We start from the raw sequence: 20,586 nt of genomic DNA on the forward strand, positions 1-20,586 counted from the left end.
TAGGACGTTTAGCAGCATCCCTGGCCTCGACCCACTAGGTGCCAGTAGCAATTTTTTTCTTGGTAGAACAGGGGGAAGAACCATTCAGAATTTACTCTTAAAGAGCCCACAGCATCTGCAGGGAAAACTACAGGCGTTTCTCCGCAGATCGCACATACACAAGGCATTATTGGCTTCACAGGTGAGAGAGCCTCTGGTGTGTTCTCTGTAACAAAATCCACATCACCGTGTAAACAGGTACCATTGTCGTGTTCACTTACGATTCCAGAAGGAAAGGCACGATTTGGCAAAAAAAAAAAAAAATAATAATAATAATTTTGTTTTTGGATCCTAAAGTCAAGTGCAATTATTGAGAGATGTACTTCTGACAACAGTCTTCTGTCACTTCTCCAAGCTGTGACAGCCAAGAATACAAAAATGTGTCCTGTCTCGGCCAAGTGTCCCCCAGGCCAAATCATCCTGGATGAGAACCCCTGCCCTCCAGCGTCTCTAAATTCCAAGGGCAGGAAAGGCTATTTATTTGCAGAATAAAAGGCACGTCTCCTGGGGTGAGAGAGGGAACGTAGCGTAGCACGGCTCTCCCTGCCCCAAGGGTACCTGGTAAGAACCTGGTATCAGAGCCGTGGTCACTGCTGGCCCCCCCCCCTTTGTAATTCACAGGCCCTCAGACAAGGGAACCATCAAGTTCAGTGACACACTGGTGGCCACGAGCACAAGTTTGCCATCACCTGGGTCTCAGGTGTCCCACCTGGAAAATGGGACCAAGTTGCATCTGTGTAGCCGTCAGTACCAGTTTGAAGAGTGGCTGCAGACCCCAAGAGCAGCCAGTATGTCCTCGCCAACTGGCCGGCCGGCAGTTGACGGGCTGGAAATATTAGGGGGAACCCCATCCGGGGGTGTGGTGCTTTGCAGAGGACACTGCTGTCGCCAGCAGTCGGGCAGGGGGTTGCAGGGGGAAGGGAGGTTAGGAATCTTGACAGAACTGTTCTCAAATTGTGACTGGGAATCGGCTATATTATTTAATAATACATGAACATACAATAACCATAATCATGATAACGGGAGTCTTTTCCTTTGAGAACAGTTGGCTTTCTACAAAGAGCTCCCCTCCCTGCATGTGATCCTCAAAGTCAATCCTATTCCCAGTTCAAGGGTGCAGAGACAGGCCCAGACATGACCACACGGAGGAGGCTTTGGAAGCCAAACTCTGCTGCTTCCCTCTCCGGGGCCCCTCGCTCCCCTCCTAGATTTGAGATGCCCAGGGGCCCCTTTCCCCTTGGCTAGGGGAGGAGGAGACCCTTTCAGGACTCAGGGCTCCAGACCGCTCCTGCCCACCACCTCCTTCACCCCAGAAGCCAGGAGGGGATAAGCGGTCAGGCTCACAGCCGCCCCCCCAACCCCTGCCACAGCCCTGCCCCCCGGCAGAGGTCCGGGCTGCAGGAGGCATTCCCAGGAGGGACCTTGGTCCTGGGGAAGCTTTCTGGAGGGAGGGACAGGGACGGCTGCAGCCCAGCAGGGCCCTGAGAGCAGGTGCGTTGGTGGCACGGTGGAAGGCCAAGGAGGGGACCTGGCTCTGCCTGGCCAGTGCCCTCCTCCCCGAGCCTCAGGTCTGTCATCCTCAAAGGGCAGCCGTGGTCAGCACTGGGCAAGGGGAGGGCACCGCTGGCTGGGCCGAGGGCAGGAGTCATTTGTTCTTGGGTCAGCAAACATCCCCCCGCAAAGGCAGCCCCGTCACAGGCGTGGGGTGCCAATACCAGCCCTTCAGTTCCTAGGGAGCCCCACTGGCCTGCCCGTGGAGGGGTGGGGCCTGCAGCAGGTGCCCCATGGTCCAGCCCATCCAAGGTTCCACCCCCTACCTTTCTGGGGTCTGGGACTCTGGGGACAACTGTGAGGATCCTGAGGGGTAGTAAGTGCTGGGAGACCCTCGCGGCTAGAGCTGCCCCTCACCTCCCTGCTGAGTAATTGATCTCGGGGCCCCAGTGTCCCTCAGTTTCCCTGGACCTTGGCCAGGGCCCCCTGAGTCTGCCCACGGCACGCCCGACCTCCAGCTCTCCGGAAGGAGGGGGCGGGGTGGGCCCTGGGCCGGGAGGGGGGCCCAGGCTCCTCCCTAAGAACCAGCTCTGCCCAGCTGGGCGATGGGCAGGTCTGTCTACCCCAGGCGTGGGCCGTGATGGTCACAAGACTCTTCCCAGGGCAAAGAGGAGCAGTGTATCTGGGTAAGCAGCGCTGTCTCTGCCACAAAGCCGTCATAAAAGGACAATTTATTAAGGCCAACCAGGGACCCGGTGCTGTGCAAAGGTCTTCACGGCCCTTTAGGAACTGCCCTCTCACACCAGTCCTGTGAGGTCGGCATAGTTCCCTCCATTTTATTTCATTTTTAATTTGATTCTGTAGCTTTGAATAGCTAATACATTTCACGGTCTGGCAGTCAGAATGACATAAGGAAGTTGACATAGCAATCTCGTTTCTATCCGCGCCCCATCGTCCCCCAACGGCCAAAGGCAACCCTTTTCCTTAGTTTCCTTTTTATCCTCCCAGGCTTCCTTCTGCAGGTACAGACATGAATACAGTCGCTGGCCCTCCACGGATACCAAACTCTGAGGATGCTCAGGGTCCTTACATAAAATAACACAGTATCTGCATGAAACCTACGCACATATACTTTCAATCATCTCTAGATTACTTATAACGTATAATACAATGTAAATGCCATGTAAACAGTTGCCACTCGAGTTTTTGCTTTTTGGAACTTTCCAGAATTTTTTCCCGCAAATATTTTCAGTCTGAGATTGGTTGCATCCCGGGACACGGAACCCAAAGGTACAGAGGACTGACAGTATACATTTTTATAACCCTCCCTTCCTTACACTAAAGGTAGCCCATCACGCCCCCAGTTCTGCACCTTGATTTCTCATTTACAACAGACCCCGAGGTCTCCTGCATTCCTTTTGCGTGGCTGTGTACTACTCTGTCATACAGGTGTCCCACAGTTTATTTAGCTGGTCCCTTGATGAGGACAACTTGGTGGTCTCCCATCTTCCTTTATTACAGCCGCTGCCCCAGTGCTGAGCTCGTACACCCCCAATTTCACATTTGACCGGGTGCACGTGTGGCACAGATTTCCAGGAGTGGGATGGCTGGGTCAGAGGACAAGTAAGGTCCGAGGTAAGTATGGAAGAAGCTGCCAGATGCCCCTCCTGCACCCTCGCCAGCAGTGTACTTGAGGGCCCGTCCGCCCAGCCCTGCCATCAGAGGAAGGGGTCTGACTCTTGGATTCTGACAGAGGAGCAATGGCGTTGCAATGCCATTATCACGTGCGTTTTCTCTTATGACAAACATCTTTCCTGTGTTCGTCATTTAGATGTCCTTTATCTATGAAGGATCTCTTCGTATCCTTTGTTCCTTTCTAATATTTCTTTATTTTGGCTGCACCAGGTCTTAGTTGCGGCACACGGGATCTTCGTTGCGGCATGCAGACTTCTTAGTTGTGGCATGTGGGATCTAGTTCCCCAACCAGGGATTGAACCCCGGCCCCCTGCATTGGGAGCACGGAGTCTTACCCACTGGGCCACTGGGGAAATCTCTCCTTTGCTCCTTTTTATTTGTCTTTTTCTTTTACATTTCTAGGAGCCCTCTGTACGTGAGGAAGACCGTCGTAGTCTGTACTTTGTGTTGTGACTTGCTTATGGTGATTTTTGCCTTAAACCACTTGTATGTGTCTGGATTTTCAATCATGATTAGAAAAAACTTTCCCCACTGTAAAGTTTTAAAGGAAGTCACTCACGTATTCTTCGATATTTTAATGCTTTTTTAATCTTATCCTTTTTATTGTGGTGACGTGCACATAACGTGATATTCACTCTTTTAACGGTTTTCAGTTCAGTGGCATCAAGTATATTCGCATCGTTGTGCAACCACCGCCATCCATTTCCAGAACCTTTTCATCATTTCATGGTTTCTTTTTAAAAATGTTAATTCTTTGATCCATTCAAAAATGTATAATACTGCTGGACCGTGTGGGTAAACTGTGGACCCAACTTTATGTTTTACTAAATGGTTATCATGTTGTCTCAACATCATTTATTTAAAAAGCCCCTCTTCATTTCATTTTATCAAGCCCATTTAATTTTTGTATTTATTAAAACATTTTTTTAATTTTGTATTGAAGTAAGTAGAGTTTATTTATTTATTTTTATTTACTTACTTATTTTTGGCTGCGTTGGGTATTCGTTGCTGTGCACGGGCTTTCTCTAGTTGTGGTGAGAGGGGCCTGCTCTTCGTTGCAGAGCACAGGCTCTAGGCGTGTGGGCTTCAGTAGTTCTGGCGCATTGGCTCAGTAGTTGTGGCTCGTGGGCCCTAGAGTGCAGGCTCAGTAGTTGTGGCGCACGGGCTTAGTTGCTCCACGGCATGTGAGATTTTCCTGGACCAGGGCTCAAACCCGTGTCCCCTGAACTGGCAGGCGGATTCTTAACCACTGCGCCACCAGGGAAGCCCCGGAGTAAGTAGAGTTGATTAACAATGTTGTGTTGGTTTCAGGTGTACAGAAAAGTGATTCAGTTATACATACACATGTATCCTTTTTTCAAATTCTTTTCCCATTTAGGTTATTACAGAGTTCTGAGCAGAGTTCCATGTGCTGTACAGTAGGTCCTTGTTGGTTATCTATTTTATTTTTCAAAATATTTATTTAGTTGGCTGTGCTGGATCTTAGTTGCAGCATGCAGGATCTAGTTCCCTGACCAGAGATTGAACCCAGGCACCCTGCGTTAGGAGCACAGAGCCTTAACCACTGGACCACCACAGAAGTCCCTGGTTATCTATTTTATTTTATTTTTTAATACATTTTTAAAATTTTACTTTTATTTTTTTTTTGGCTGTGTTGGGCCTTTGTTGCTGCACGTGGGCTTTCTCTAGTTGCGGTGAGCGGGGGCTACTCCTCGTTGTGGTGCACAGGCTTCTCATTGGGGTGGCTTCTCATTGTGGAGCACAAGCTCTAGGCGCGTGGGCTTCAGCAGTTGTGGCACGGGCTCAGTAGCTGTGGCTCGCGGGCTCTAGAGCACAGGCTCAGTAGTTGTGGCGCACGGGCTTAGTTGCTCCGCGGCATGTGGGATCTTCCAGACCAGGGATCAAACCCGTGTCCCCTGCATCGGCAGGGGGATTCTTAACCACTGCACCACCAGGGAAGCCCCTGGTTATCTATTTTCTTTATTTTTGTTTTTTTTTTGCGGTACGCGGGCCTCTCACTGCTGTGGCCTCTCCTGCCGCGGAGCACAGGCCCCGGATGCGCAGGCCCGGCGGCCATGGCCCACGGGCCCAGCTGCTCCGCGGCATGTGGGATCCTCCCGGACCAGGACATGAACCCGCGTCCCCTGCATCGGCAGGCGGACTCTCAACCACTGCGCCACCCGGGAATCCCCTGGTTATCTATTTTAAATATAGCAGTGTGTACACGTCAATCCCAAAGTCCCAATCGTTCCCTCCCCAGCTCCTTCCCCGACGCCCCCCTGCCCCCCACCCCCGTAACCATAAGTTCCTTCTCTAAGTCTGTGTTGTGAGTCTGTTTCTGTTTTGTAAATAAGTTTGTTTACCAAGCCCATTTTACAGTCGAGGAAACTAAGACCCAGAAGTGAACCGATGCGAACGGCTCCAGCACAGGTGTGATCTCTCTCTCCCAGGTCCACCTGATGCAGCCTCTCCAGGCCCTGCTTTCATGGTGTTGATGAGACTATTTAGACAGTGCTCTTAGTAACCAAAGGTTACATGAAGAGACTGCGGTCCAGTTAGGGAAATGAGAACAGTGAGGAGAGAGTCAGTTACACAGATCACTCACTGTGGTGTCCTGCTGAGAGGGCCACAAAGCAACAGCCTCTGAGGACACAGGGTGTGGGCTAAGGGAAGGGGAAACACCTTTCAAATTCCGGCTCTGAAAACATCCTGGAGAGATGGGCTACTGCTGCCGCCGCTGTGTTTATTGGCAGCCGTTCCTGTTGAGGCCGGCAGCAAGCTCCAGTGTGCCTCCAGTGTGCCCACGAGGCCAGGGCGCCCCAGCAGAGCAGGTCGCTCAGAAGGAAGCCCACCCGTGGTACCGACTGCAAACGCAAGACCTGCAAACCTCTCAGCACTTTCTCCCGTTCCCTGAGCGGCCTGAGATGGTGGGAGGCCTGCCCCCCTCTCCCAGAGCCTTGGCATTTTTCCCTGTTCTCTACTCAGAACTCAGACTTGTGGCCTCATTATTATTTCTGAGAAGGATCCAGAAACCGTCCAGGGGCTTGGCCTCCCATCCAAGTGCTGGGGAGGGGGTAGTGGGCCAGGCCGTGTGACTGGACGGGTCACCTCCCCAGCTTTGTCCTCCATCTGCAGCACACGGAGGCTCTCCTCTCCTGGGGTGGCCCTGACCTGAGGCCGGGGAAGCATCCTGTTTCTGCCTTTGCTGGGTCTGTTTTCCCATGGCAACCATCAGCTGGGCCTTAGGTGGGCACTGTTCCAAGGGTCTTGGACCCCTAGACGTAGAGGTTATGGGTTGAAGCCATTTGTCACCATTTTATGTTGTTCTCTTTCCAATAGAAGAGAAGTAGTTCTCTTTACGCATATCTTGGTCAAGACGGGAAATCAAAAGAAAGTTAGGGGCGCCTATCAGGAGGGGACGCCGGGTGCCCTTTCCTCATTTGTGGGGCCGGCCTACCCCACAGACAGGGAGGTGTGTGTGTCCCTGGACCCATCTCCTCTTGTGATAAGACCACTAGACCGTCCCCAGACACAGGCTTCCGCTGCGATCACTCCTGGGGAGGGCGGGGTCTCCGAGGGCCCTGGTGAGGCTAAGGGATGCGCGTGGGTGGGCGGTGGGGTGTTCAGGGTTAGGGTTAGGGGAGGCCAACTGGAGAATACGAATGTGGAGTCCAAACAGGAGCCTGCCCTTCCCCCGAGCTGAGAGAGGGCGAGCTCGAGGGAGAATGGGGGTGCTCCCGGCTCGGTTCGACGTATGGGGACGACTGCCGCCACGTGTGGGGCGCAGGGCACGCCGGGGCCGCCACCACGCAGCGCGCACTGCACCTGCGGTCATAGGTACCGCCCGCCCGCCTTGCACAGGTGGGCGCGGGGGCGGAGCCTCTGGGTGGCAGGAACCTTGGGGCGGGGCGTCGGCGCGCGGCGGCGGGCGGTGCCTCGGGTGGGCGGGGCGCTGGCGCGCGCGCGGCGGGTGGGCGGGGGCGGTGCGCGCGGTGGGCGGTGCGGCGTGACGCGCGCCGACGCCGATCCCGGAAGCGGTGTCAGATGCTGGGGAGCCGGGCGGGCGGGCTGGCGGCGGGCGGTGGGCGGCGGGGGGGGACTTGTTGTTCTTCGCGAAGTCCGGGCCGGAGCGCGCGGCGGAGGCGGTGGCTGACGGGGAGCGCGAGAGTGAGCACGAGCGCGAGGAGAGCGCGTGCCCGCGAGGAGCCGCCGCGCGCCCGCGCCCCCCGCGCGACGCCAGGTGAGGATCTGCCGGGCAGGGCTGGGCCAGGGGCCTGGGGCCGGGGGACCGGGCGGGGGGCGCCAGCCGCTGAGTCACGGCCCCCTCGGACCCGTGACCAAATTGGGCCGGACCCTGGGACTCCGACCCGGCCGGCGCACCTGCCGTCAGGTGTCCCGTCCCGAGCGCGCCGCGCGGGCTGGGGGCCTTCCTTCTGGGGAGGGGAGCGTGCCCCCGACCCCGGACCCCAACCCCGTGTCCGGAGGCGGCGGGCGCAGGGCGGGCCGGGAGAAGGCCGGGTGGGGAGCGCGGCGTTCCGGCGGGCCCGGTGCTCCCTCCCGGCTCGCCCCACCTGTTTTGCTCTCAGGGCCCGGAGATAAGCTCCGGGGGAAGCAGGGGCCACGTGCCGGGGAGCGCGTGGCGACCGGGGCGACTCGGGCCTCGCGCACCTGGGCGCTGCCCGGCTCGGCCGCGCGGTCCCGCCCCGGCGGCGCTCAGGCCCGGCCTGCGCTGCCCGCGCCCGGGTCCTCGCCGCGCCGAGGGTGGTCAGGGCGAAGAGAAGGGGCCTCGCCGACCAGGTCGCGGTCCGAGCAGCCGACCTGCCGGGGCTCACGGAGGGAGGCCTCGGTGTGGGAGCTTGGGGTGGGGAGGGGGACGGCGAACGCGTCACTTCCCGAACCCCATGGCTCGCGGCTCATTTTTCTCCTCTGTGAATGGGGTGTCTCCATCCCTTCTCACTGGAAATGCGGGTCCTTCGGTGCCTTTTCCGAGTTCAGGACACAGGCGATGTGTCAGTAGTCTGCCTGCTTCCACGCACCTTCTCCGGAACCCGGGAGGGAGGGAAGTGTTGGGCTATGGCCCCGGGTCTGCGTTGGAAAAGCACATCGCTTTGCCCTCCGTCTCCTGTCTCCCGTTGTAGTATCCTCGCGCGCCACGTGTCCTGGAGTCTTCACCCAAGCGGCACTTGCCCACATTCTGCCCACATTCCCGGAGCACTCGGTTCGGGTTGCTGGAAGTCCCCTGATCTCTTTCGTGTGTTAATGATTACGCTCTTGTTTACCTTCCCCACGGCCCTAGTAGCCCAGGCAGAAGTGAGCTCTTCCCCCTAACAGTTCATTCAGAGTTGACCAGCACTCACCACCCCCTTGCCAGGTGCCTGGCCTCACTCGGGGAGCTCCCGCGACTCGCGTGCCCACACCCAGCCCATAGTGACAGATCAGTGGCTCCCCCGCAGTGTGGCTTGGCGGCCCCACTGCCCTCCCCTTGCCCCTTTGTTGGCACTGGCGAGGTTTTGCCCGCACGGCGCTTGTTGCACAGGTGTCTTAATGAAGTACGGCTGTGTGCCACGTGTGCTGTCTCTGGAGCCCGGTCTCCAGAGCCCGGATGGTGCTTTTTAAAAAAGCATTTGTCTAAGCGGGTGGGAGGGCCTGGGAAGCTGAAGGTGGGCTGTGCTGTGGGTGGGGCACACCTGCAGCTTGTTGCATCCTGGATGGTTGACACCTTTCGGAGAACTTCTCTCCCTGGGTCCAGCAGGAATGTTTGAGTCTGAGCTCGGTAGAGGGTGTCTTCTTTTATGACTTAAAGCTAGACCTCTCGCTCTTCCAAAATAAAACATTTATTAACTCAGAACCGCAAGTGAGGCTTCTCCCCGGAGCGCCTTTGCCTCTTGTGCTTGAGCATGGCTGGCCTTTAAGGCTGGCTTCCAAGTTCAGCATCGCTCACTTTCAAGGTGGTTGCTAAAAATGGGAGTTGAATCGAGGCTACTGGGGAAGTCGGCTCCGGGGCTTGCTGCGTCCCAGCCCTTTTTCCAGCCCTGCAGCTGAGGCTGCCTCGGAGCCAGGTCGTTTTCCGGACCATTCTTTGTCCCCCGCGGTGCATTCTTTCACTCTCGGGCTCTGCCATAGCTGCAGAGTTTGTTTACAGTCTCGGGCAACCTAGAATTCCTGCCCGTGTCCTGGCTGTTCCCGAGTCTAAAGGTTTCTGGACGGACTTTCTGGATGTCGGGTCCAGTCCACACGGGAAATGGAGCCCCGGCCAGCTGGGAGCGTCCTCTGTGTAGCCGCTCCTCAGAGCAGTAAACAGTGACTCACCCTCCCCTCTGCTCCCCGCCCCCCTGTTCTCTGCTAATGGAAGATGCATTGCTCCGCTATTTACTTTTGCTTTTTATAAGTCACAGACTCGTCATGTTTCCTCTTTCTTACAGTTTCAGGAAATTGAAAGTGTCATCTTAAAATTGTAGGATTCTAGAGCAGGTAGAAATGAACCTGTGTGGTCTCAGTCTACACACACACACACACACACACACACACACACACACACTCCATTTTATGTGAGGAAACTGAGCCCCGAGCCTCCTCGCCGGCTTGTGGGGCGGGGCCCCGTGTCCGGGGTCTGTGCAGCACCTGCCTGCTTTTCTGTGCTGCCTGTCTGGGTGCCCTGGGCCAGGGGGCAGAGAGGAGACGGGGTGGAAGCCGCCCCAGGCCCCCTCCCTTCAGTGCAGCGCCAACACACTTGCTTATGTGGCAGACCTTTCACCTGCCAGGAGTGGGGGGAGCAGGTGGGTAAGAGGGTCGGCTGCTCTCCATCCAGCGAGGGGGGCAGGGCTTGGACAGAAGGACCAGGTCTTGGGCTCAGCCCTCGATGTGTGCTCAGGAGGGGGCACCCACCTAACCACAGGGAAGGCAGGGGAGTCTTTCTGGTGATGCCAGGGTTGGGGGAGGGGAGGGCAGGGGGCTCAGAAGTGGGAGGGTACCCAGCACAGATTTGGGGGGGGGGGCTGGCATGGCAACAGGTGGTCAGGAGAGAGGTGGGCTCAGGAGGGACTCTGACCGGGGGGGGCTCCCTCTGCCTGCTTGGAGGGGCTGCATTTGAGGGACCGAGATAGGAATACAGACAAGACGCAGCGGGCCTGAGCCCAGGCGGTGCTGTAGGGCCGGAGCGTCTACAGGGTGATGCAGGCCGAGCCTAGCAGGTGGGCATGGAAGGAGAGGTGAGGCCTGGGGGGGCCATCATCACCTGAGCTGGAGACCCAGGAGGAGGGCAGGTGTGGAGAGAGGGTGAGCCTCCGGGGCCCGTGCGGGCTGTGGGTTCTCCAGGGGCATCCGGGCTGGACTTGGAGGTTGGGCTGGTTGGAGCCCTGCATGGCACAGCTGGGCTGGGGGAGAGCAGAAGCCAGAAGGGGACCCCCCGGGGGCTTGAGGGGATCAGGGCCTGGCCTGAAGCTCCGTGGCAGGGGCAGAGGGGCACGGGGCGTGGCGGGTGCGGGGCGGCGTTCCGCCTGCTGTCAGCCCGGCAGCTGCCTGAGTCACCTCTGGACGTAGCCAGGATGACACAGCTTCCTCGGGCTGCAAAGGCAAGGTGACCAGACGTCCTCCGAGGCAGGCAGACAGTCACGTCTTGCCGGAGGGCGGCCAGCCAGGGCCAGCCTGGAGGCTGGGTGCAGGCCGGGCTGGTGGGGTGCGCGTAGAGGTGCGGCAGGACACACACCCCGTCTTGGGGAGCTGGGGCCGGGCGGTGGGAGCCCTTCTGGTCCTGGGACCCGTCTTCAGCTCGTTGGTTCGTGGGATGAGTCGATGTGTGCTTGTTTGGCAGATGGGTGCCCACTGTGCGGCCAGGGCGGGGGCCGCCGCATCGCGGTGGTTTCTGGCTTTGGGGTTCGCTCTCGGCTGCGGGAGTGGGAACCTGCCCTCCCTCCTCCTCCCCCTCCTCTGACCTGACACCCTCGAGGCCTGGGAGTGGCAGGGCTGCTCTGTCCGCTGGGCTGAGGGGCACGGGCAGGGGCCGGACGGGAGCAGTGTTTCGAGGGCCCACCCTGCTCGGTATCAGAGACGCGGCTTCTCACGCTTAGGCTCACGATCTGGGCAGGCGGGCTAGCCGTCCAGTCTAGGCGCGAATCTGAAACTCTAGAACCTCCCTTGCTCCTAGGTAATCCAAACCCGGGGCTGTTCGGGTGGGTCAGTGCTCCCGTCAGCCACTGGCTCCCCTGATGGAGAAAATGTCCCCCGGGCCCTGGACCCTGGCCCAGCCCCTCGAGGGCCGGAGCACACGGGGGACGGCCAGGCCGTGAGTCACCTCAGGAGCTAGGTCACAACCGAGGAAGGGGTTTGTGAGAGGGAAGGTAAGAAGTGGTCCTGGCCCAGGCCCACCTGCCTTCCGGAAGAGCAATCCTGAACTGTCAGACCTGGCCGCCCTGTCCTGCCCTGTTCCTAATGGGCCTGGAAGGGGAGGGACGCCCCAGCCCCCGAAGGCCCTCCAGACCACGCGGTCACCTGAATTGCCTCCATCTAGTCTGCTGGGGTTCCCTTTTCCTAGAGAGGAAGCCCTCTTCCGTGTTCAGCTGTACGTGAGAATGGAGTTTCCGGCTTTGGGTTGAAAACCAGCCCTAGTTAGGCTGACGGTCGCCTGGAAGGTGCTCTGGGGTAGAAGTGCTGGCTGCACGCTGTCTGGCCCAGCAGCTCCTTCAGGGCTTGGGGAGGGGGCGAGCGGAGGGCAGCCCCGCCATCCGGGCTCCCAGCCTAGCGCTGGCCACCGAGCTTCTGGGATGACCCCACCAGGACGAGCCCAAGGGCTCTCTGCACGTCTCGGCGACAGTGCCCGGGCGTCCTTCCTCTCGTGCGGGGCTGTTGGAAAGACGTGTGGGGTGACCAGGCTCCGATGCGGCGGCGCTGGGCACCCCTGCCCACGCCCAGCTGCTGTCTCCCACCCCAGCTGGTTCCAGCCGAGTCCCAGAAAGCAGTTCGTCCTGTGTGAGCTCTGCTGGCCCATGAGGTTGCCTGATGTTCTGTGGTTCACAAATACCCTTTTAGGGCACTTGTTTCAAAATCAGGTGTTTTATAAACTCTTCTTCACACCTACAAAACTCTTCTCCGAACGTCTTTCCAAGAGCGAGCTGTTGTTTTTCTGAAGTCAGAAGTGATGTGAGGTCGATACTTTGTGTGTTTTGGGCGTTGGGCGAGAGGTGAGTAACCGTGCCGCTCCTGTCCCTGTTCCGAGTCTGCAGAAGGGCCCTCTGCCCCTGGGCCTGACTTTGGTGTGAGCCCCTTGGGCAGGCACCGGGCTGGGAGGAGCAGGTCCCCGAGGAGGGGGCAGAAGCCAAGGCAGTGGGGGTCATGATGCTGAGCAGGGCGGTGGGTGTCTGCTCCCGCCCTGGACTTGCCACCTTTCCGCAGGGCCGGGGTGCTGGTACAGGCCCTGCAGCCCGGGGGGTTGAGAGCGCGGCCCTCGGCCGGAGTGTCTCTCATGGCGTCACTTGCGTGGCCCAGCTGAGGACATTTGGCACTGGGGCCCTTGGTTCTGATCCCCTCATTTTTCAGAAGGGAAGATCAAGACCCACAGAGAGAGGGGGGTCTGCTTCATCACCCCCAGAGGGTGACCAGCCCCTCGGCTCAATATTTACACGCATTCGCGCCATCTGCTTGGACACGGAAGGCCTGAGAACTGAGGAAAGCTCCCTGAGGTCAGACCCCAGCTGCGACCCCAGCCGGACCACTCTCTCCCGTCTCTGCCGGGGCTCCTCGCCCGTGGTCCTGGGCCCCAGTAGCCCAGGTGGTGGACGAGGTGGGCTCAGAGCCGGTGGACGTAGCCTGAGGGTCTGCCTGGGCGACCTTGACCTGGTGGACAGGGGCGCCTAACGCTCGTGGGACCTGTGCAGAGGGCAGGGGGCCGAGCCCACGGGGTGCTGAGGCCCAGGCCTATGTACATCCTGGGAATGGGCGACCCACCAGGCAATGTCACGGTGGGCAGATCCCCAGGGGAGGCGTCCCTGCCTTGAAGGTGCCCGGGTCCTGGCCAGGCCGGTACATTACTGAGGGTCTGCTCGGGGTCCGAGCGGAGGGCCCCCCCCCCTCCGCCCTTCCTTTTCCCACCGGGTGGGAGCTGGTCCGGGTGGGTGGGCGGGGCCTCAGTCTGTGGGAATGTGAGCCCAGCTCTGTAAACAGCTGGTGACTCACCGCCCAGCTATGCCCTGGCGTGCTGGGAGCGAGCTGGAATGATAGCCGCTCGTCCTGGAGAAGTTTCTCATGGCCTCCCAGCCGCCTGGCCCACCAGCCCTCCTAGTGGCTTCTCCAGCCCAGCGTTGACCCCTGCACCGGAGGGAGGGGCGGCCCGTGGGGCACTCTTGGGTCCCCCCAGATGCCAGGGGTCAAGCCACAGTCAGGAAGCAGCTCTTACTTCCCTACTAGGATTGCCCCAGGAGCGGCTGCATGTCTGTCTCGAGCACACATGTAGCTGCGAGGAGAACAGAGGGGCACGGCTCCCCCCGGAGGCCACACTGGCCCTGCTGCCGTCCTGCTGTCCCGCACCAGCGCCCGGGAGAGTGGCTGTGCTGCGGGGGGCGACCCGGGGTCCAGAGGCCTGGGTGCTGAGACCCTCTGGTGGTGAAGGGTGGCGGGCCGTGGAGGCAGAGTGGGTGGATGGAGGGTCCAGGCAGTGCTACAGCGAGGGTCTCAGGGCTGCAGGAGAAGGCCGTCCACCCAGGTCTCCCTCACCTTGAGATGGAGGCTTTGCTGTGGCTCCATCTCTGGCCCCAAGACCCTCCTTGGGTGTTTCTCTGACGTTCTCTCTGCTCAGTTCACCTCATCCGGCGTTCGGAACTTGGGGGGCAGACCCCGGCCCTGTAAGCTGGAGACATGGCGTACCAGCGAGTCGGGCCGGGTCCTCCCCATGCCTTCCCCGGCCGCAGGCATGAGGGGCCTGCTTGCTGCCCCACAACCTGCGCTGTCTGCTCGGCCTGCCCCAAGCCATTGTTGCTGTGGGCTTCTCTGTTTCCATGACGACCATCGGGGGTTGGCTACTTCCCAAGGTCGCCATGGCAACTATCAGAGGGGAATCATGCTTGGGATGCTTTGGCTGGCTTTTTCATGAATGATTAGAATGTGTGACACAATGCAGACGCGAAAACGAGAAGGGCGGGGCGGGTGGGGGGGGGCTGGCGGGTGGCAGAGACGGCTCCCGCCAGACGGGTCAGTGAGCTCTGGAGGTGGTGGCTCCCACCTCCCCTGGTCGCAGGCTGGCTGGCGTAGGGAGCCCCCGCCCACGCTCTGGGCCTCAGGTCATGGCTGTGGGGCAGCCTAGGTGAAGGTGGTGATGTCACAGCTGCAGTGCCCTTGGCGGAGGTAGGTCTGTTGGGGAGGGTGGGGCCTGGCCAGGGCAGGCACGGGGCTCCCCCGCCAACCCGTAATTACGGTGAGCTCGGCAAGCCAGGGGCTCCCCACCTGGCCTCTCGGCGGGCCAGGTGGGCCCAGAGTGATGGGGTCTTGCCAGGGCAGAGGCTGTACCTGGGGCCAGTGGCGATCCACAGGGGCTAGGTGTGGCCTTTCGGGAGGGGGCTTTGCTCCGGCGCACTTGGACCCCTGAACATGGCGTCCTGCCACAGGTGCAGACGTCTAGCTCGGGGCCGGAGGCAGAGCAGGAAGCAGCCGCTGCTTCTGCCCGGTGCCAGCCCGTGGCGCTGGCGCTCATGGCCCAGGCCCAGTGGGCGGGGGCAGCGTGGGACAGCCGTGTGGCTGCCAGGCCCCAGGCAAGGTGCACGCAGGCCGCTCTCGGGCCGCTGCTGGAGTTGGGGGTGTGGGCAGCGGCTCGGGACCACCAGGATGCCCCTGCTTGCAGGGTGCTGTGACTGGACAGTGCAGAGCGGGGAGCTGAGCCTCCTCGGGGCATCCCTGCAGGGGGTCGTCCCTGCTTTGGGTCACCTGTGCCCAGTCAGGAACTCATCACACTCGCTTCTGTGCTCTGTGATTTTCAGTTACCATTTCCAAGCGGTTCTGTCCGGGTGACTGTACCCAGGTTATGACGACTAATCCCAAAGCGAACAAGGCGTTGAAGGTAAGGGGGGGGGAATGGGCACAGGCCCGGGAAGGTCCCTTGCGGCCCCCGAAGCCCCTGTCCCAGGACCGCCCTAGAGTTGAGGAAGGAAGCCTGTCACCGGGCGTGGGGAGGGGCTGTGGGCTGGAGGAAGTACCTTTGGGAGAAGTGATGCTAGCGTCGCGGGCTGTGGCTTCGGGAGACACCGGCCCTGGCGTCTGGGGGTGGAGGGGTGGGTGCCTGCCGGCCAAGACGTACTTGTCAGCCCAGCCCCGGACGTGGGCAGGGTGGCGTCTGGTTCCGCAGAGCCCCTGGTGGGGTGCCCGTGAGTGGGTGCTGCAGCTACGGGCCTGGTGCCGTGGGTCCGCGCCTGGTGCCGTGGGTCCGCGCCAGGCGCTGCCTCCCTGGGACTGGCCGTTTCCCTGCTTAGGAGCAGAGCTGGGTCTGGCCGGAGTCGGCTCTCTGTGTGTCTGTGGGCTGTGCCCTTCCAGGCGCCTCCTGGGGTCCCACTGGGTCCACGTAGCCTTGTCCCACCGGCCTTGGCGGGACCTAACGGGCCTGAAGGGTGCAGAGGGAGGGGTTGCCGCCAGCCCCGCACCGGGCACTGGAGAGTCCCGGGGCAGCACAGCCGGGCCGCGGCCTCGTGGGGTTTGGGCGACAGAGGGCGACCGGCTCTCGGCCGGGTATGGCCGACGGCCCCCGCTCAGGGGACACCCTGCCCCGTACCGCGTGCGCGATGCCGGGCGACCCCGCGGCGCCCGTCCCCGTTCCAGGGTGGAGGCCGGGCCGGCCTGGGGCGCAGAGGGGAAAGGGGCCGAGCCCTGGCGCCCGTGGCGTGTGTTCCGGTCCCCGCCCCGACCACGAGCTGTGGCCCCACAGGTCAAGAAGGAGGCGGGCGAGAACGCCCCGGTGCTCGGCGACGATGAGCTGGTGTCCATGTCGGTGCGGGAGCTGAACCAGCATCTACGCGGCCTCACCAAGGAGGAGGTGGTCCGCCTGAAGCAGCGGCGCCGCACGCTCAAGAACCGCGGCTACGCGGCCAGCTGCCGCATCAAGCGCGTGACCCAAAAGGAGGAGCTGGAGCGCCAGCGGCTGGAGCTGCAGCGCGAGGTGGAGAAGCTGGCGCGCGAGAACAGCAGCATGCGGCTGGAGCTGGACGCCCTGCGCTCCAAGTACGAGGCCCTGCAGACCTTCGCCCGCACCGTGGCCCGCGGCCCCGTCACGCCTGCCAGGGTGGCCACCACCAGCGTCATCACCATCGTCAAGTCGGCAGAGCTCGCCTCCGCCTCCGTGCCCTTCTCGGCCGCCTCCTAGTGCCCGGCGGGGGGCGCGGGGTGCTGGTCGAGGGCCCCACGGGGAGCGGACCCCTTCACGCCGGAGTCGGATCGCGGACCGGGGCTGGAAAAGAGTAGGTTCCCGGGGGCCCGAGTGCTACCTGCTCCGCACACGCACGCGCCCACGCGGCCCGCCTTCCCCCGGGCCCTGCCGCCTCGCTCAGCGCCGTTTCCAGGGCTCTGTCTCGCGCTGGGGGAGTTGGGATGTGTGGAGGGAGGGTCCTTGGGAGGTTCGCGGCCCAGACGTCTTCCGCCCCTCCCACGAGCAGCGCGTCCGTCCCCCGCTCGGCCCCCCGGCCGGTGCAGGACCCCCTCACCGCCCTGGGTGCCCCAGGAGGAACCGTGCCCCAAGGGGTCCGAACACCCCGGGATCCTGCTTCAGCCTCAGCCAGAGGCCTGTGCCCCGTGAGCGGGTGGAGGAAGGGCTGCACGTGCGTGAGAGCGTGTGCGAGCCTGTACACACCAGTGCGTGCAAGCGCACATGCACGTGTACCAGCCCTCCCGTCAGTGTGCCGGTAGCGCCGGGGGCCTTGGGGAGCGGCTCGCTAATGGGGCTCGGGTGAGCCTTGGGCTTTCCCCTCTGTGTTGGGTGACCTAGGGCAGGTCCCCATCGAGGAGCAGCAGCGGCCTGGCCGGGGAGGCGGAGCCCTGTGTTCCGTGTGGAACGGGTGTGAAGGCGGCGGCGGCAGCCTCAGGCACGGGCCACGGAGCTGGGCGGCGGCGCCCGTGGTCCTGCCCGTGGGTCCTGCTGCTGGAGGAGGTGAGAGCAGGGAGAAGGGTGGGGTTGGAGAAAGAGGAGTGTGGACGGTGGGGGGAGGTGACGATAGGGGCGGCACTGGGCTGGAAAGGTGGCAAGGACCAGCTGCCGGGAGCGCTCGGACGGTCTGTCGGCAGAGGACACGGGGACTCTGCAACCTCGGTGCTTAATCATCGCCTGGACCCTTCACCCGCTCTTCCTTTCTGGCACTCGGAGCCGCTGCTGACTGGGGGGCCTTTGCTGGGGTGTCCTTTCCCAGAGAGCCGCTGCGGGGCTTCCCGCGTGGCTAGGCAGGGGCCGCCCCTTCCTGCCCCACCTGGGAAGATGCGGGGGCCGAGGGGTGGGCGGCGAGCCCCGAGCCCACCACAGGCCAGAAGCCCTGGGCTCCAGCTCGTGGTTTCCTCTTGGCTTGCCTCCCACCATTTAGTAAGCCCCCCAGCAAGCTGCAAAGACCCCGCGCAGGGTGCCAGCCGTCCCGGGAGGAGTGGGGGGAGGGGAGAGGGCCCCAAGGGCTACAGCCAGAAAGCATCCCCCTGTCCTGGGAGAGGGCAAGGGGTCTGGGGCGTCTGGGTCCTTCCGGAGCCACGGCCGGTGTGTAAAGAAGCTGTTGATACCATAGCCATGGTAGGTAATCCACATTGGATATCAGTAAGGACCACGGGGATATTTAAAAGAGAGAAAAGTATATATATATATAAAATTATATACACATTTTATCGTACAGATTTTCATACCTTTTCTTCCTATTTGATACTGTAAGCCTCTCTAGGGCAGAGCTGCCCGGGAGTGTGGGTGGGAGCGGGACCACCGCCCGCGCCTGGCTTCTCAAGTTGGCCGCTCTCGCCTGCCCACCGCTGCCCTTGGGCCGTGCCCCAGCCGGGTGCCCCCGCGGGGAGGGCGGGCGGCCCGGGCTGTCCGAGCACCCAATCCCGATCCCGCAGCCTCCACTCCCCGGGACCAGGCCTGGGAGACCAGCGTGATCCCTCCCCCTCCTCTCAGAGCGTTGAAATTTCATTGTCACAGTTTTAATATATGGATGTTTTAATTTAAGAAAACAGGCACAGCCCCCTGGCCGGGGGCCTGGTTTCCCGTCCCCCGTGCTTCCGGCTCGCTCCCCCGGGCGACGGCCCTGCCTAGGCCGCGCTCCTGTTTCCCGCACCTCTGGCCTCTCAGCAGTCTCATTTCAATATTTATGTTTGTGCTGCTTTTATCATGATATAAATTATTGAGAAGAGACCCCGCGCCGTGGCCCCTGCGGTGTGACGTGCGGCCCGCGCCCGCCGCCCCCTCCCGGCCACACCTAATTTATTGCTGTATGCCTCTGCCGTGACGCTTCTGTACCTTCCAATAAAGAGTTTCCTGGTTTCACGTTGTCCTGCTGCACGGCTGGCGCTTTGGGCCAACCCTCCCTCCTTCCCTGGCCCGGGGGGGGGCGCTGTGGACCGCTGCCTGCGCCGCCCCCCCATCCCAGCCCCCAGGGCTGGAGCCCCCCCGGGGGTGGGGTCACTGTCAGATGCTGCTTGTGAGTGGGTCTCCAGGGCTGCGCGCGGAGGGCTCCCTTTCTAGGCGGTGGGTGGAGTTCCCAAGGCCCCTACTGCCCTGACGAGGAGCCCCTGTCGGTGGACGCGGCCCCCCTTCCCAGGGCGGCTCTCTTGGCGGGGACTCTAAGGTGAGCTCGCAGTGGGTGGGAGAGATGGGGTCTGCCTGGGGCCGAGGGCAAAGCCGGTAAGCAGACTCCCCTGAAAGCCAGAGCCGGGGGCCCGGCCAACCTGGGCCTGCTGGCAGGGGAGCGGGCGCCCTGTCCGCGGGATGCTGCCCGCTCCTTACCCCCCTGACCTTGGAGGGTCAGGTGGGTCAGCACTTGGCCTTGGCCTCCGAAGGAGGGTCAAGCTTGCCAGGAGATCTGCTGCTCGTTGGGGTTTCTGAACACGGGCAGCCCTCGCGCCGCCCCTCTGCCGGGCTGACTGGGGTGGCACCTCGTAACCAAGGGACTGTGCTTCAGCGCCAGCCACTGGGCTTGAGCCCCACCCCCAGCTTCCGTGTGGCCTCCGCCGGCTCCTTGCCCGCCAGCCCCCGAGCTCCCTTCCGCGGAATCAGGTGCGGGGATGGACGCACTCGGCACAGTGCGGTCGCTGTCTTCCCCCAGCTGAGCAGACCCCCGTAGCAGCCCCGGGAGAGCCCGCACCCCGGCCTGCTGCTCCCGGGAGCCCCCTGGGTGTGTCCCGGAGACCAGAGCTGGCAGCAGCCTCTGGGTGCAGGCTGGGGAGTCACAGACCCCGCCCGGCGCTGGGCTCCAGGGAGGTTGTTAAAGGGTTCCTGCCTCCAGGCCGCCCAGCTGCTCTGGGGGCCGCCACCCTGCGGCGTGGACCGCTAGGGCCATTTCACAGGTGAGAACACCGAGGCCAGAGCATGTGGGTGAGACAACCGGCCTCCGTGGCCACCCCTGGCCCCACGCAGTGCGGCCTGGAATCGGGAACCGGGTTTTCATCAGAGACGGAGAGGTGGCCTGCGGTCCCCTCCTCGGAGCACCCATGCTTCCCCGTCAGCGGGGCCAGGCCCGTGAGGCCGGCAGCCCCTCTGACCTGCTCTGAGGCTCTATCCCACCTGCAGGTGTGTCGTCCTCACTGCTTGACTTCGTTATGTCAGAAGCGCCTGGCCACGGGCAGAGGGGCCTGTGGGGCTGGGACTGGTGGGCAAGCAGCCCCTCTTCCCAGCTCCGTGACCGCAGGCAAGTGGCTCAACCTCCCTGGGCGTCGGCCACCCGCCCGGGGCCGTCGTGAGGATCGTGTGTGTGTGTGTGTGTGTGTGTGTGTGTGTGTGTGTGTGTGTGTGTGTGTGTGACATTGCTGGCCCGGTCCTTGGCACACGGCGGGTGCTCCCAGAGCGCCAGGCCCGCCTGAGAGCACCCCAGGACCGCACGTTGTGTCGGGGTCTCCAGAAGGCGGCCCTGGCCCACATGCCCTCTGGGTTCACAGCCTTGGGCAACTCAGGCCCCAAAGCAGGGCCCCTCCAGACGAGGGCCCTGGGGCAGCACCACCTCCCCTGGCTCACCGCAGGGCCTCTGCCCTGCAGCCTCCAGAAAACCTCCCTCCTGGGTCAGCGGGTCGCTGGGGGCCCCATGGCCACTCGCAAACCAGCTGTCAGACGTGGGGGCCTGAGCTGGGCCTGCTAGCCGCAGAGGGCGCAGTAAGGCAGATGGGGGGCCTCCCAGCCGGCGGCAGGGAGGAGGCCGGCCTATCTTATCAGGCAGC

The 20,586-nt window shown here is 61.8% G+C and overlaps 1 protein-coding gene across 1 annotated transcript; it reads left to right on the forward strand.

Annotated features, from left to right (window-relative positions):
* The first annotated feature begins 15,229 nt into the window (after nt 1-15,229).
* MAFK (MAF bZIP transcription factor K) lies at nt 15,230-16,558 on the forward strand. Its single transcript, XM_065892930.1, has 2 exons — nt 15,230-15,265; nt 16,124-16,558. The coding sequence occupies exons 1-2, from the start codon at nt 15,230-15,232 to the stop codon at nt 16,556-16,558; spliced, it is 471 nt and encodes a 156-aa protein (XP_065749002.1).
* Nucleotides 16,559-20,586: the final 4,028 nt, after the last annotated feature.

The sequence above is a fragment of the Phocoena phocoena genome, chromosome 15 (genome assembly GCF_963924675.1).
Source record: "Phocoena phocoena chromosome 15, mPhoPho1.1, whole genome shotgun sequence".
Classification (NCBI taxonomy): domain Eukaryota; kingdom Metazoa; phylum Chordata; class Mammalia; order Artiodactyla; family Phocoenidae; genus Phocoena; species Phocoena phocoena.

Coding starts and splice junctions, on each gene's coding strand:
- MAFK (XM_065892930.1), top strand. CDS start 15,230: ATGACGACTAATCCCAAAGCGAACAAGGCGTTGAAG. Junction 15,266..16,123: donor AAGCGAACAAGGCGTTGAAG/GTAAGGGGGGGG, acceptor GTGGCCCCACAG/GTCAAGAAGGAGGCGGGCGA.